This window comes from Oncorhynchus mykiss, chromosome 16, assembly GCF_013265735.2.
Source record: "Oncorhynchus mykiss isolate Arlee chromosome 16, USDA_OmykA_1.1, whole genome shotgun sequence".
Classification (NCBI taxonomy): Eukaryota; Metazoa; Chordata; class Actinopteri; order Salmoniformes; family Salmonidae; genus Oncorhynchus; species Oncorhynchus mykiss.
In genome coordinates this window covers 44,133,600-44,149,683 of record NC_048580.1, presented here as the reverse complement: position 1 = coordinate 44,149,683, position 16,084 = coordinate 44,133,600, and the positions used below count along the sequence as shown (strand labels likewise).

Here is a 16,084-nt window from a genome sequence, read left to right as displayed (position 1 = left end):
ACGCAAGAGAAGTGACACAATTTCCCTAGTTAAAATAAATTCATGTTAGCAGGCAATATTAACTAAATATGCAGGTTTAAAAATATATACTTGTGTATTGATTTTAAGAAAGGCGTTGATGTTTATGGTTAGGTACACATTGGTGCAACGACAGTGTTTTTTTCGCGAATGCGCTTGTTAAATCACCCATTTGGCCAAGTAAGCTATGATTCAATGATAAATTAACAGGCACCGCATTGATTATATGCAACGCAGGACAAGCTAGGTAAACTAGTATTATCATCAACCATGTGTAATTAACTAGTGATTATGTTAAGATTGATTGTTTTTTATAATATAAGTTTAATGCTAGCTAGCACCTTACCTTGGCTCCTTGCAGCACTCGCATAACAGGTAGTCAGCCTGCCACGCAGTCTCCTCGTGGAGTGCAATGTATTCGGCCATGATCGGTGTCCAAAAATGCCGATTACGATTGTTATGAAAACTCGAAATCCGCCCTAATTAATCGGCCATTCCGATTAATCGGTCAACCTCTAGTTTCGACTCCTAATGGGAAGCCTTCCCAGAAGAGTGGAGGCTGTTATAGCAGCAAAGGGGGGACCAACTCCATATTAATGCCCATAATTTTGGAATGAGACGCACAACAAGCAGGTGGCCACATACTTCTGGTCTTGTAGTGCATCTACCTCAGTTACCTCGTATTCCTTCATATCAACGTATTCCTTCACTGGTACCCCATGTATATAACCAAGTTATCACTGTATTTATTGTGTTATTACCTTTCTATTATAATAAACAACAATTATCTCTGCATTGTTTGGAGGGCCCGTAAGTAGGCATTTCACTACTAGTCTACACATGTTGTTCACAAAGCATGTGACAAAGACAATTGATTTGGTCAATATTATCAGAATAGGATAGGGTTATTGAATACCAAATTCTTAAATCAATCTATGGCATATAAGCTCGATCCAAACTGAAGTCCCATAGATTGTACGTCATTTAACATTTCCAATGGACTCACCCTCGAAGCCATCCTTGCAGAGACACTGGTATTCATACTCAGCAGTGGGCATGCATCTCGCCCCGTTCAGACAGGGGTTGCGGTCACAGGGACTGTTGTCCTTACACTGGATGATGGCCATGCTCTCTGTGAAGCTGTAGGACAGGTCCACCTTCTTACCATTGATGGACACCTGGACAAGGGACAATACACATGGTAGAGGTTAAAGGTCCTGTCAAGTCAAATTGTCAGGGAAAATACATTTTGTTTTCCCCCTCTATTGTACACGGATATTCTGTGACTGTTCTGTGACTGGATATCTGAAGTGACATTGGCGGTACTAAGGTGATTATAAACATGACATTAGTGATTATGAATGGTAATAAAGGGAATCATGAATCCTCACGTGTCTCTCTCACTCTGTGTGTGTGTGTGTGTGTGTGTGTGTGTGTGTGTTGAGCGCACCGCTCCAACGCATCCATAAAACATATCACTGTTGTTAAGGGTCTTGGGTACGATCTCAAAGTTGGGGACTCCTCCCAGGTACATGGGGGTGTGGATGTTCAGGCCCTGGGCCTTGCCAGGTGACGACCTTCTGACCTCCCGGCCACCGTCAACTGTCAGAGAGCCGTCCTTGTCGAGGCGCCCGGCTTCCACGCGGTGCCATTGGCCAAGGATGATCGGCTCAGGACTGCGCAGGACGGCTTGGCCTGGAAACAAAGACAGTAGTAGCATGGGTTCCACTATGTCCACTATGTCTGAAGGCATCAGTGCTTTCTAGATCTATAAGCTAAGATTCAAGAATCTATGGCACAGCCAGAAAAAGCTTTCAGCTTGAAAACGAAAAGATAAGTCGGAGAGGATACACCAGGATGAGTAGCTATCGCAGTGTTCTATATACTTCTTTTCCACCATAATTTGCAAATAAATTCATTAAAAATCCTACAATGTGATTTTCTGGATTTTTTTTCTAATTCTGTCATAGTTGAAGTGTACATATGATGAAAATTACAGGCCTCTCATCTTTTTAAGTGGGAGAACTTGCACAATTATTGGCTGACTAAATACTTTTTTGCCCCACTGTATATAGATATATTTGTATTATATACTGGGTGGTTCCAGCCCCGAATGCTGAGTGGCTGGAAGCAGTGGTATATCAGACCGTATACCATGGGTATGACAGAACATTTATTTATACTGTTCTACTTATGTTGGTAGTCAGTTTATAATAGCAATAAGGCACCTCAGGGGTTTGTGGTATATTGCCAATATACCACGGCTAGGGTCTGTATCCAGGCTCTCTTCGTTGCATCGTGCATAAGAACAGTCAATAGCCGTGGTATATTGGCCATATACTACACCCCTTCGGGCCTTATTGCCTAATTAGAATGTGTCTTTATGCTCTCACCAGTCCCCAGTTCATAGCGGAATTGCACGTATCCGTCCACCATCTCCAGGGAGACAAAGTCCTCCGTCTTCATCTTCTTGCCCACGCTGAAGAACATCAGGCCGTCCAGGGCCATGGGTTTGAACTCCATCTCGATGCGCAGGTCGTTGTGGATGTTGGTCAGAGGAGGGTATGCAATGTACGAGTCCTTACCGTCAAACAGGGGAGTAGTCACCAATTCACCTAGAGGAAACAAACAGCAACAACATGTTGAAATTTCATGTGACCAAAATGCCTAAAAACAAACAGGATAGAGAGAATATCTATGATATCTAGTCATTTGTGATTATGCCTCAATTGCAATACAGGAAAGTGGGCAATGCACAGAAAAAAAAGAAAAAAAAAGAAAAAAAAACTGGTTTCCCTTACCGTCCATGCACTTGTTTCCAGACTTGCCCAGGTGGCATCGACAGTCGTAGCCCAGGGTGTTCTGACGGTTGATGCAGGTGGCGTCCGGTCCACAAGCCTCTGGGTGGCAGTGCAGGGAGGAGTGGTGCTGACAGTTACTCCCTGTGAATCCTCTGGGACAGCTACACTTGTACAGACTGGCCTCAGAGTCCTGGCACATCCCTCCATTCTGAAACACAACGCCTCAATGAATGAACAAATTCATATATTTTTCAAGCGGGGTCTGAGGACGTGGTTGTCAGCTGACCTGACAGGGGCGGTCAGTGCAGACGGGACAGTTGGACACGCCCGTGGAGCTGCGCTGCAGATCCTTGAAGATGATCTCATCACCTTGGATGACCAGCTTACGGATGCACCCTGGATAGAACCAAGAACAAGAACCGATGGGAACATTCCAAAACAGTGATCAGCAAAGTCTTGTTTACTGTTAAGAAATAACCAGTTACCAAACAAACAAATACTGCATGTTATAAATGTGTATCTACTGTTCCCTGAAGTATGGGACATTTGTGTTGCACCAGGTGTTCTGGTTGAAAGTGAACAAAGAGTGATCTCTCACCGACAAAGCCGGTCTTGAGGCCAGCTGTCTTGGCCAAGAGGGTGTAGTTGGGGTAACCACCCACATACAACTCCTCGTTTAGATCCAGTCCCTGGAACTTTCCCTGTGATACAAGACAGGAAACAGTGTTCATGGATTCATCTCCTTGATACTGTATGTACTTTGTATGAACTCAACAGTCTTTGACTATGTGAAACTACCCGGGAGCGTCTGTTGGATATTCTCTTCGTGTGAATGACATTGTTGAACAGTCTCTGGATCTAAAAAGAATGAGAGCGGGACACTACCTGTGAGCTCCCATTGACGGGGGCCTCCCTGTCCACTATGATGGAGCCCTGGGTTTGGTTGCGGTAGAGCTCTATGGTGTGGAACTCTCCCAGTTTGATGGGGGTGGGGTAGCGGATGGTGGCCATGCCAGAACCCACGTCAAACCTGGCAGGAGAAAACAGTTCAGGTTAGCGTTATCGCTATCATTGTCGTTTTTGCCAGCATGATTGTGATCGCCATTATCATCAGCTTTGATCATCATTTGATCATATTACTCCAGTGCTAGCCTCCCTACACTGGCTTCCTGTCAAAGCAAGGCCTGATTTCAAGGTTTTACTGCTAACCTACAAAGCATTACATGGGCTTGCTCCTACCCATCTCTCTGATTTGGTCCTGCCGTACATACAGTGCCTTGCGAAAGTATTCGGCCCCCTTGAACTTTGCGACCTTTTGCCACATTTCAGGCTTCAAACATAAATATATAAAACTGTATTTTTTTGTGAAGAATCAACAACAAGTGGGACACAATCATGAAGTGGAATGACATTTATTGGATATTTCAAACTTTTTTAACAAATCAAAAACTGAAAAATTGGGCGTGCAAAATTATTCAGCCCCTTTAAGTTAATACTTTGTAGCGCCACCTTTTGCTGCGATTACAGCTGTAAGTCGCTTGGGGTATGTCTCTATCAGTTTTGCACATCTAGAGACTGAAATGTTTTCCCTTTCCTCCTTACAAAACAGCTCGAGCTCAGTGAGGTTGGATGGAGAGCATTTGTGAACAGCAGTTTTCAGTTCTTTCCACAGATTCTCGATTGGATTCAGGTCTGGACTTTGACTTGGCCATTCTAACACCTGGATATGTTTATTTTTGAACCATTCCATTGTAGATTTTGCTTTATGTTTTGGATCATTGTCTTGTTGGAAGACAAATCTCCGTCCCAGACTCAGGTCTTTTGCAGACTCCATCAGGTTTTCTTCCAGAATGGTCCTGTATTTGGCTCCATCCATCTTCCCATCAATTTTAACCATCTTCCCTGTCCCTGCTGAAGAAAAGCAGGCCCAAACCATGATGCTGCCACCACCATGTTTGACAGTGGGGATGGTGTGTTCAGCTGTGTTGCTTTTACGCCAAACATAACATTTTGCATTGTTGCCAAAAAGTTCAATTTTGGTTTCATCTGACCAGAGCACCTTCTTCCACATGTTTGGTGTGTCTCCCAGGTGGCTTGTGGCAAACTTTAAACGACACTTTTTATGGATATCTTTAAGAAATGGCTTTCTTCTTGCCATTCTTCCATAAAGGCCAGATTTGTGCAATATACGACTGATTGTTGTCCTATGGACAGAGTCTCCCACCTCAGCTGTAGATCTCTGCAGTTCATCCAGAGTGATCATGGGCCTCTTGGCTGCATCTCTGATCAGTCTTCTCCTTGTATGAGCTGAAAGTTTAGAGGGACGGCCAGGTCTTGGTAGATTTGCAGTGGTCTGATACTCCTTCCATTTCAATATTATCGCTTGCACAGTGCTCCTTGGGATGTTTAAAGCTTGGGAAATCTTTTTGTTTCCAAATCCGGCTTTAAACTTCTTCACAACAGTATCTCGGACCTGCCTGGTGTGTTCCTTGTTCTTCATGATGCTCTCTGCGCTTTTAATGGACCTCTGAGACTATCACAGTGCAGGTGCATTTATACGGAGACTTGATTACACACAGGTGGATTGTATTTATCATCATTAGTCATTTAGGTCACCATTGGATCATTCAGAGATCCTCACTGAACTTCTGGAGAGAGTTTGCTGCACTGAAAGTAAAGGGGCTGAATAATTTTGCACGCCCAATTTTTCAGTTTTTGATTTGTTAAAAAGGTTTGAAATATCCAATAAATGTCGTTCCACTTCATGATTTTGTCCCACTTGTTGTTGATTCTTCACAAAAAAATACAGTTTTATATCTTTATGTTTGAAGCCTGAAATGTGGCAAAAGGTCGCAAAGTTCAAGGGGGCCGAATACTTTCGCAAGGCACTGTACCTACACGTACGCTACAGTCACAAGACGCAGGCCTCCTAATTGTCCCTAGAATTTCTAAGCAAACAGCTTGAGGCAGGGCTTTCTCCTATAGAGCTCCATTTTTATGGAACGGTCTGCCTACCCATGTCAGAGACGCAGACTCGGCCTCAACCTTTAAGTCTTTACTGAAGACTTATCTCTTCAGTGGGTCGTATGATTGAGTGTAGTCTGGCCCAGGAGTGGGAAGGTGAACGGAAAGGCTCTGGAGCAACGAACCGCCCTTGCTGTCTCTGCCTGGCCGGTTCCCCTCTTTCCACTGGGATTCTCTGCCTCTAACCCTATTACAGGGGCTGAGTCACTGGCTTACTGGGGCAATCTCATACCGTCCCTGGAAGGGGTGCGTCACCTGAGTGGGTTGATTCACTGATGTGGTCATCCTGTCTGGGTTGGCGCTCCCCTCTTGGGTTGTGCCGTGGCGGAGATCTTTGTGGGCTATACTCGGCCTTGTCTCAGGATGGTAAGTTGGTGGTTGAAGATATCCCTCTAGTGGTGTGGGGGCTGTGCTTTGGCAAAGTGGGTGGGGTTATATCCTTCCTGTTTGGCCCTGTCCGGGGGTGTCCTCGGATAGGGCCACAGTGTCTCCTGACCCCTCCTGTCTCAGCCTCCAGTATTTATGCTGCAGTAGTTTGTGTCGGGGGGCTAGGGTCAGTTTGTTATATCTGGAGTACTTCTCCTGTCCTATTCGGTGTCCTGTGTGAATTTAAGTGTGCTCTCTCTAATTCTCTCTTTCTCTTTCTTTCTCTCTCTCGGAGGACCTGAGCCCTAGGACCATGCCCCAGGACAACGTGACATGATGACTCCTTGCTGTCCCCAGTCCACCTGGCCGTGCTGCTGCTCCAGTTTCAACTGTTCTGCCTTATTATTATTCGACCATGCTGGTCATTTATGAACATTTGAACATCTTGGCCATGTTCTGTTATAATCTCCACCCGGCATAGCCAGAAGAGGACTGGCCACCCCACATAGCCTGGTTCCTCTAGGTTTCTTTCTAGGTTTTGGCCTTTCTAAGGAGTTTTTCCTAGCCACCGTGCTTCTACACCTGCATTGCTTGCTGTTTGGGGTTTTAGGCTCGGTTTCTGTACAGCACTTTGAGATATCAGCTGATGTACGAAGGGCTATATAAATACATTTGATTTGATTTGATCAGCTAATTTTGACAGAGACTAAGGACAGTTCAAGTTACCATTCATCAATAGCTTGTTTATTCTTACACATTGAGCTCATGTAGTGTTCATAGTGCGCCAGAATGACAGCTAGGTGCTCACCTGAACTCAGGCCTGCCTCCCACCAGCCCCAGAGAGATGAAGTCTGCTCCCATGGTCCTCTTCTGTCCATTGTAGATGATCATACCTGGTGGACCAGTGGAGGTACAGTTAGCTTGGTACACACCCACGCCCCCTGGAGCCAGTCAGAGAAAAACAGTCCCCCTGGCACCAAGAGGGGAGCTGAGGTCACTCAAATAAGCTGCATGCTAGCAGATTAAGGGCCAAGCTTGGGACAGTCAAAAACAGGTTCTAGTATCTGCTGCCCTGGGGCATCGCTCTGCTCTGTATCAAACTGTTCGTCTGTCTGGCTTGATCCATCGCTGCCTTCACACGGGCTGCATGCCAGCGACACATGCTCTGCTAAACTCTGCCCAACCATCATCAGCAAGGTCAAAGCCAGGGCAGTCGAAAACCATGCCTCCTCATAAATGTATCCGTAACATCTACGGCTCTGAAACGTAGAGGTTATAGCAGAGAGAGATTTCTTAAATGCGGCACAATTGTTTTTTTTTGTTTTTTTTGGGGGTGGGGGTAGTTTACTCTGTACAGCTTCCATGAGCTGGTATGGAAGTTGTTATCAGAGTATGTGTGTCACCCATTGAAGCACCCCACCTCGCTGGTGGTACTGTACTCTTTACTAGCTTCAGAATTGCAAAGCCACATACAGTACTGTCCAATCAGGGGCGGCAGGGTAGCCTAGTGGTTAGAGCGTTGGACTAGTAACCGGAAGGTTGCGAGTTCAAACCCCCGAGCTGACAAGGTACAAATCTGTCGTTCTGCCCCTGAACAGGCAGTTAACCCATTGTTCCCAGGCCGTCATTGAAAATAAGAATTTGTTCTTAACTGACTTGCCTGGTTAAATAAAGGTAAAATAAAATAAATAAAAATTATGAGGCCTAATCACTGTATAGGCTAATAAGACATTCATTTTGCAATAATAAAGCTTGTCTTAAGTAGCAGCAAGGCAGTCTTGTAGGTAGAAGCTGATGCATAGAAATGGATTGTAATGATGGCATCATACTGTCCTCATCAATAGGACAAAGACTAATGGAATGACGAGCGGGGGGTGCCAACACAGCCACCATGCCTGAATGAGGACATAGACCATTCTTCAATAGGATTCTCTCACAGCCATCAGCTGTGCTCTACATTAGGATGCATTATGGCAAGGTAAAAGGTCAACATCACTGGTGGCTTTTCAGCCCAAAAAGCATCACCTGCATCAGTCCTGAGTGTGTGAGCTCAAGCACTGCGACTCACCCGCATAGAGGATGAGACCTTCACACCACATGGGTGAGAAGAGAGGGAGTGTGTGGAGGGACAGAAGAGGGGGGTGAAATCATGTGAAAAAAAACCAAGGAAAGAGAACGCACTCAACGGACACAAAGACATAACAGATGCAGTCAGGATCACTGTAGTCAGTGAAACTATCTTCAAAGCAAAAGTTGCAAATCCACTGGTGCAGAGAAAGCTATTTTTCAGTACATAAGTCTGACTGTAAGTGACTACAGCCTCACCATCAGGATTGTCTGGCCTGAAGCTGATCTTGATGCTGAAGGACTTGTAGGCATTCTTGATGGTGGGCAGAGTGAGATAGGACAGGGGCTCCTGGGTGAAATAGGGCATCACTCGATCTGTAGAGATAAAGGATGGAGAATCGTCGAGTTAGATACTGGCAATATCAAAAGTTCCCCTCCGATTGAGCTTACTGCCTATGAACTAGAGATAGGGGATGGGGAACCATGGTGTTGGATACTGGCAATAATGTAACAGTTGAAGTCAGAAGTTTACATGCACTTAGGTTGGAGTCATTAAAACTCGTTTTTCAACCACTCCACAAATTTCTTCTTAACAAACTATGGTTTTGCCAAGTCAGTTAGAACATCTACTACAGATTCCAGTGGGTCAGAAGTTTACATACACAAAGTTGACTGTGCCTTTAAACAGCTTGTGCCTTTAAACAGCTTGGAAAAGTCCAGAAAATTATGTCATGGCTTTAAAAGCTTCTGATAGGCTAATTGACACAATTTGAGTCAATGGGAGGTGTACCTGTGAATGTATTTCAAGGCCTACCTTCAAACTCTGTGCCTTTTTGCTTGACATCATGGGAAAATCAAAAGAAATCAGATTTTTTTTTATTTGACATTTTAGACAATTTCCAAACGCCTGAAGGTACCATGTTCATCTGTACAAACAATAGTACGCAAGTATAAACACCATGGGACCACGCAGCTGTCATACCGCTCAGGAAGGAGACGCGTTCTGTCTCCTAGAGATGAACGCACTTTGGTGCGAAAAGTGAAAATCAATCCCAGAACAGCAAAGGACCTTGTGAAGATGCTGGAGGAAACAGGTACAAAATTATCTACACTGCTCAAAAAAAATAAAGGGAACACTAAAATAACACATCCTAGATCTGAATGAATGAAACATTCTTATTAAATACTTTTTTCTTAACATAGTTGAATGTGCTGACAACAAAATCACACAAAAATAATCAATGGAAATCAAATATATCAACCCATGGAGGTCTGGATTTGGAGTCACACTCAAAATTAAAGTGGAAAACCACACTACAGGCTGATCCAACTTTGATGTAATGTCATTAAAACAAGTCAAAATGAGGCTCAGTAGTGTGTGTGGCCTCCACCTCCCTACAAGCCTGGGCATGCTCCTGATGAGGTGGCGGGAGGAGATCCTGAGGGACCTGGACTAAAGCATCCGCCAACTCCTGGACAGTCTGTTGGTGGATGGAGTGAGACATGATGTCCCAGATGTGCTCAATTGGATGCAGGTCTGGGGAACGGGCGGGCCAGTCCATAGCATCAATGCCTTCCTCTTGCAGGAACCGCTGACACACTCCAGCCACATGAGGTCTAGCATTGTCTTGCATTAGGAGGAACCCAGTGCCAACCACACCAGCATATGGTCTCACAAGGGGTCTGAGGATCTCATCTCGGTACCTAATGGCAGTCAGGCTACCTCTGGCGAGCACATGGAGGGCTGTGCGGCCCCCCAAAGAAATGCCACCCCACACCATGACTGACCCACCGCCAAACCGGTCATGCTGGAGGATGTTGCAGGCAGCAGAACGTTCTCCACGGCGTCTCCAGACTCTGTCACGTCTGTCACGTGCTCAGTGTGAACCTGCTTTCATCTGTGAAGAGCACAGGGCGCCAGTGGCGAATTTGCCAATCTTGGTGTTCTCTGGCAAATGCCAAACGTCCTGCACGGTGTTGGGCTGTAAGCACAACCCCCACCTGTGGACGTCGGGCCCTCATACCACCCTCATGGAGTCTGTTTCTGACCGTTTGAGCAGACACATGCACATTTGTGGCCTGCTGGAGGTCATTTTGCAGGGCTCTGGCAGTGCTCCTCCTGCTCCTCCTTGCACAAAGGCGGAGGTAGCGGTCCTGCTGCTGGTTTGTTGCCCTCCTACGGACTCCTCCACGTCTCCTGATGTACTGGCCTGTCTCCTGGTAGCGCCTCCATGCTCTGGACACTACGCTGACAGACACAGCAAACCTTCTTGCCACAGCTCGCATTGATGTGCCATCCTGGCTGAGCTGCACTACCTGAGCCACTAGACTCCGTCTCATGCTACCACTAGAGTGAAAGCACCGCCAGCATTCAAAAGTGACCAAAACATCAGCCAGGAAGCATAGGAACTGAGAAGTGAAGTGGTCTGTGGTCACCACCTGCAGAACCACTCCTTTATTGGGGGTGTCTTGCTAATTGCCTATAATTTCCACCTGTTGTCTATTCCATTTGCACAACAGCATGTGAAATGTATTGTCAATCAGTGTTGCTTCCTAAGTGGACAGTTTGATTTCACAGAAGTGTGATTGACTTGGAGTTACATTGTGTTGTTTAAGTGTTCCCGTTATTTTTTTGAGCAGTGTATTATTCTGACATCTCACATTCTTAAAATAAGGTGGTGATCCTAACTGACCAAAGACAGGGAATTTTTACTAGGATTAAATGTCAGGAATTGTGAAAAACTGAGTTTAAATGTACTTGGCTTAGGTGTATGTAAACTTCCGACTTCAACTGTATATTGCCTTCCACAGTGTTTCTATACAGCTGACTGACCATGGACTTTGAGGGTCGTTAAGGCCTCCACTTTGCCCTGCTTGTTGGAGGCAGTGCACACGTAGATGCCAGAATCCTCGTGGGTCACTTCGGGAACCGTCAAGGTGTTGACTACCTGTCTACACTTAGGAGGGAGTTCCCCATCCAGCTAGAGAGAGAAGGACACAGAACATGATACAAAGGGTCAAATCAGGATCCTGTTCACCAGGCACAAAGCAGATGAAAATGGTCAGAAACAGATAGGCATTATCTAATAGTTTGTTGGCTACCTTGGACCATTTGATGGCAGGCACTGGGTATCCTGATGCCACACAGGGCAGGACAGCATCTGATCCCACTGTCACTTCGTTCAGCTCTGGCAGAGCTGCGATCTGGGGTAGGGCTTTACAAAGAAATATCCAACAATACATGATCAGAGGGGACAAGGGCTATAGGAGTACGCGTGTTGTGTCTTTGTGTCTATGTGTGTTTGCAGACGTGCAGGTGCAGTACACTTCTCTTTCTACTCACACTGGACATGTAGGACCACCTGAGACTGCACAGAGCCCACGTTGTTGGTGGCAGTGCAGCGGTACTGTCCAGCGTCAGCATCAGACACCTGCTCGATCTTCAGCATGCCTCCCTTCACCATGATGTGTGCCGGCAGAGGCCCTCCCACCCTGCTCCAGCGCACCGTGGGCTGGGGCTCACCGATTGCCTGGCACTCAAACTCCACGGAGTTACCCACCATCACTGTCTGCACAGCGGTACGTACGTTGATCATCACCTTGGGCAGGGCTGTAGACGGGAGAGAGTTAATACCAACATTAAATTAATGCTGGAATGGATATATTTAGGGGGTGTCAAACTCATTTTGCCCCGCAGGCCGCATTCAGTCTTCACCAAGGTCCGGAGCACTGCAACTAAAATGTGTTATATCTCCATGCCGTCAAAACAAGCAAATAGTCCTCTAGCCATCGCTTTTAAAATGTTCCATGCTCCCTGACTGTCTAACATTCGTTTCATTGACTGTTAGCAAGCTGGACAGAGAAAATATACTATAAAATGTAGGTCCACTTCTACACAGTTTCAGTTTGGTTTTAGCCATTTCAATGTCAATTGAGATCATTTCCCCGCCCCCAAAATAAATAAAAAAATCACCCCCCTGCGGGCCAAATTGAATGAGCTCGTGTGCCGGATCTGGTTTGCGGGCAATATGTTTTATGCCCCTGATTTCGAACAGAATTATAATAGATTGCATAGAGCGACTATACAAAAGTCTCCGCTGTTATAACTCAGGGTTGTGTGTCAAAACGCGTGTCAGTGTGTCTCAGTGATTTTGTGGATGTTGGACAGACCTTGGATGGTAAGCTTGGCGGAGTCCTGGGCCTGGCCGTGAACACTGGTGGCTCTGCAGATGTAGATGCCCTCGTTGCGCTGCTCCAGGTTCTCAATCCTACATAAAAGTACACAAACGTATCAGCGCAAGACAGATGACGGAAATGCACTTCCTGATTTTACCAAGTGGGACGTGACCCTGGATCATCATCTGGTTGATCCGTGTTTCCTGTATGCTGGGAATTGGGAAGCAAGTTCAGGGAGTGTATTTAATAAATAAATTAACATAGACCAAAACAAGAAACACGGGTAGCTTACAGACATGAACACTGGAACAGAAACAATAACGCCTCGGGAAAGAACCAAAGGGAGCGACATATATAGGGAAGGTAATCAGGCAGGTGATGGAGTCCAGGTGAGTCTGATGAGGGGCTGGTGCGCGTACCGATGGTGAGAGGTGTGCGTAATAATGAGCAGCCTGGTGACCTCGAGAGCCGGAGAGGGAGCATACACGACAGATCATCATTTAGTTGTGTTGATCCTGGATCGTATTTAAGTTAGGTTGATCCTGGATCATCTTTAAGATGTGTTGATCCTGGATCATCTTTAAGTTGTGTTGATCCTGGATCATCTTTAAGTTGTGTTGATCCTGGATCATCTTTAAGTTGTGTTGATCCTGGATCATCTTTAAGTTGTGTTGATCCAGGATTGCATTTAAGTTGTGTTGATCCAGGATCGCATTTAAGTTGTGTTGATCCAGGATCGCATTTAAGTTGTGTTGATCCAGGATCGCATTTAAGTTAGGTTGATTCAGGATCGCATTTAAGTTAGGTTGATCCAGGATCGCATTTAAGTTAGGTTAATTCTGGACCCTCATTTATTTGTGTTGATCATTATAGGTATTTTGACTGCCTGCTGTGAAGTTTCTCTCCTGGTGGGTGTGACTCACCTCAGCACCCCATCTTTGATGTGATGGTTGGGGGGCAGGGCTCCTCCCTCCTTCAGCCACTCCATGGTGGTCCCCAGGCCTCCTGCAACAGAGCAGGTAAACTCTACAGCACTACCCCGGGCCTTTACCTCCACCTGAGGAGACACACGCACTGCCAGGGGGGCTACACACACATCCAAACATCCACACCAACACATCCACACACCCACACAAACACATTCTGCTTTGAGTTCCCAGTCGCATGGCTTTTAGGTTTGCTTTTCATGAAAGCATTTCCCATTGCAAAGTAATTGAGCTGTCGGCTCAATTTGGTTTGCCAAATAAGAACAGACAAAGCTGTAACTGAGCACAGTACTTACACCTGACAGTGACTGTGGCATGTGCTTCACTGGTGCCCACTTTGTTGGTGGCGACACACTTGTAGGTGCCAGCGTCCTCGGGTGTGGCTAGGTTAATCTGGAGGTCTCCTCCTTGGACGTCGGCCCTGGTGGACAGGCTGCCATTCAGCTTGGTCCACTGGAAGAGCAGGGGGGGAGTACCATGGGCCAGGCACTGCAGTCGGATCACCTCGCCCACACGCACTGCCACGTCGTCGGGCAGGGAGGTGGCATAGGGAGGAGCTGTGTCCAAGGAGGTTTAGTGAGTAGAGACAGGTACTGGTATTGAGACATTAGGATGATTTGAACATGACCTGACCTGTTCACCAGACGTGCTACCTTGTCCCGGACCTGCTGTTTTCGACTCTCTCTCTACCGCACCTGCTGTCTCGACCTCTGAATGATCGGCTATGAAAAGCCAACTGACATTTACTCCTGAGATGCTGACCTGTTGCACCCTTGACAACCAATGTGATTATTATTTGACCCTGCTGGTAATCTATGGGCATTTGAACATCTTGAAGAATAATCTGGCCTTAAAAATGGCCATGTACTCTTATAATCTCCACCCGGCACAGCCAGATGAGGACTGGCCACTTTTAAGAGCCTGGTTCCTGTCTTTGGTCTCTTCCTAGGTTCCTGCCTTTCTAGGAAGTTTGTCCTAGCCACCGTGCTTCTACATCTGCATTGCTTGCTGTTTGGGGTTTTAGGCTGGGTTTCTTTATAGCACTTTGTGACATTTGCTGATGTAAAAAGGGCTTTATAAATACATTTTATTGATTGATTGATTGATTGATTGGACAATGCTACTCATGAGCGAAGCAAGGAACGGGCACCGAAGACCAACATTCAGTCACAATGCAAAGCTATGTTTCATATACACTAGTGGACCAGTTCCTTATTATCTATGTTGTGTATCAATCTTTCAGTTTACTCGTGTTCATATCTATACACTTCCGGTCAAAAGTTTAGGGTCACATAGAAATGTCCTTGTTTTGAAAGAAAAGCACATTTTTTGTCCTTTAAAATAACATACAATTGATCAGAAATACAGTGCAGACATTGTTAATGTTGTAAATTACTATTGTTGCTGGAAATGGCAGATTTCTTATGGAATATCTACATAGGTGTACAGAGGCCCATTATCAGCAACCATCACTCATGTGTTCCAATGGCAAGTTGTGTTAGCTAATCCAAATTGGTCATTTTAAAAGGCTAATTGATCATTAGAAAACCCTTTTGCAAACTAGACACTCTAATGTACTTGTCTTCTTGCTCAGTTGTGCACCGGGGCCTCCCACTCCTCTTTCTCATCTGGTTAGAGCCAGTTTGCACTGTTCTGTGAAGGGAGTAGTATACAGCGTTGTACGAGATCTTCAGTTTCTTGGTAATTTCTCGCATGGAATAGCCTTCATTTCTCAGAACAAGAATAGACTGATGAGTTTCAGAAGAATGTTTCTGGCCATTTTGAGCCTGTAATCGAACCCACAAATGCTGATGCTCCAGATACTCAACTAGTCTAAAGAAGGCCAGTTTTATTGTTTCTTTAAATCAGAACAACAGTTTTCAGCTGTGCTAACATAATTGCAAAAGGGTTTTCTAATGATCAATTAGCCTTTTAAAAAGATAAACTTGGATTAGCTAACACAACATTGGAAACATTGGTGCCATTGGAACACAGGAGTGATGGTTGCTGATAATGGGCTCCTGTACGCCTACGTAGATATTCCATTAAAAAATCAGCCGTTTCCAGCTACAATAGTAATTTACAACCTTAACAATGTCTACACTGTATTTCTGATCAATTTGATGTTATTTTAATGGACAAAAACTGGACATTAAACAAGGACATTTCTAAGTGACCCAAAACTTTTGAAAGGTAGTGTATGTGTACCCATATCTATCTCCATAGTGTTTCTGTACAGACTGGGAACTTGCTTTCAATTATGAAACCAATCTATCGCTCATGACTAGCTGGCCAGACCAGCGTGCACAAATTTTGAGACTCACTCTCCACGTCCAGCATGATGGTGACTTCGGTGGTGCCCATGCTGTTGGTGGCGTTGCAGATGTACTCTCCAGAGTCTGCCCGGCCAACATTGGGCAGGATCAGCGTGTTGTCCACTACCTTATGTCTCCAGGGGAGAGGGGCACGCAGCTTAGACCACGTGATCTTAGGGACAGGGAAGCCTGAAGAGTTGATTTTGAAAGCACAATGAATATCAGTGTGTGAAAAGGACTTGTACAGTCAATTATTTGTCATGCCAATTCTATGATCTTAGCAAAGAGGAGGTGACTATAACATCCATTTCCTCTCAGCTCTCATTTGCAT

At 45.5% G+C, this 16,084-nt stretch overlaps 1 protein-coding gene across 17 annotated transcripts in view; it reads right to left on the bottom strand.

Moving 5' to 3' along the window:
- Positions 1-16,084, bottom strand: part of LOC110491067 (basement membrane-specific heparan sulfate proteoglycan core protein) — a 155,391-nt gene that overhangs the window by 11,673 nt on the left and 127,634 nt on the right. For 13 of the 17 annotated variants that reach the window (XM_036946987.1, XM_036946991.1, XM_036946995.1 and 10 more), the window contains 17 exons: positions 15,763-15,942; positions 13,735-13,995; positions 13,376-13,538; positions 12,447-12,544; positions 11,620-11,886; positions 11,379-11,491; positions 11,110-11,257; positions 8,535-8,651; positions 8,278-8,295; positions 7,018-7,102; positions 3,705-3,849; positions 3,418-3,520; positions 3,106-3,215; positions 2,820-3,027; positions 2,412-2,633; positions 1,469-1,713; positions 1,025-1,196 (listed from right to left, as the gene is read on the bottom strand). In XM_036946987.1, the coding sequence (XP_036802882.1) occupies positions 1,025-1,196; positions 1,469-1,713; positions 2,412-2,633; positions 2,820-3,027; positions 3,106-3,215; positions 3,418-3,520; positions 3,705-3,849; positions 7,018-7,102; positions 8,278-8,295; positions 8,535-8,651; positions 11,110-11,257; positions 11,379-11,491; positions 11,620-11,886; positions 12,447-12,544; positions 13,376-13,538; positions 13,735-13,995; positions 15,763-15,942 (2,655 nt within the window). The remainder of the gene's footprint in view (positions 1-1,024; positions 1,197-1,468; positions 1,714-2,411; positions 2,634-2,819; positions 3,028-3,105; positions 3,216-3,417; positions 3,521-3,704; positions 3,850-7,017; positions 7,103-8,277; positions 8,296-8,534; positions 8,652-11,109; positions 11,258-11,378; positions 11,492-11,619; positions 11,887-12,446; positions 12,545-13,375; positions 13,539-13,734; positions 13,996-15,762; positions 15,943-16,084) is intronic. The other 4 variants (XM_036946990.1, XM_036946998.1, XM_036947002.1 and 1 more) reach the window with 1 other exon arrangement.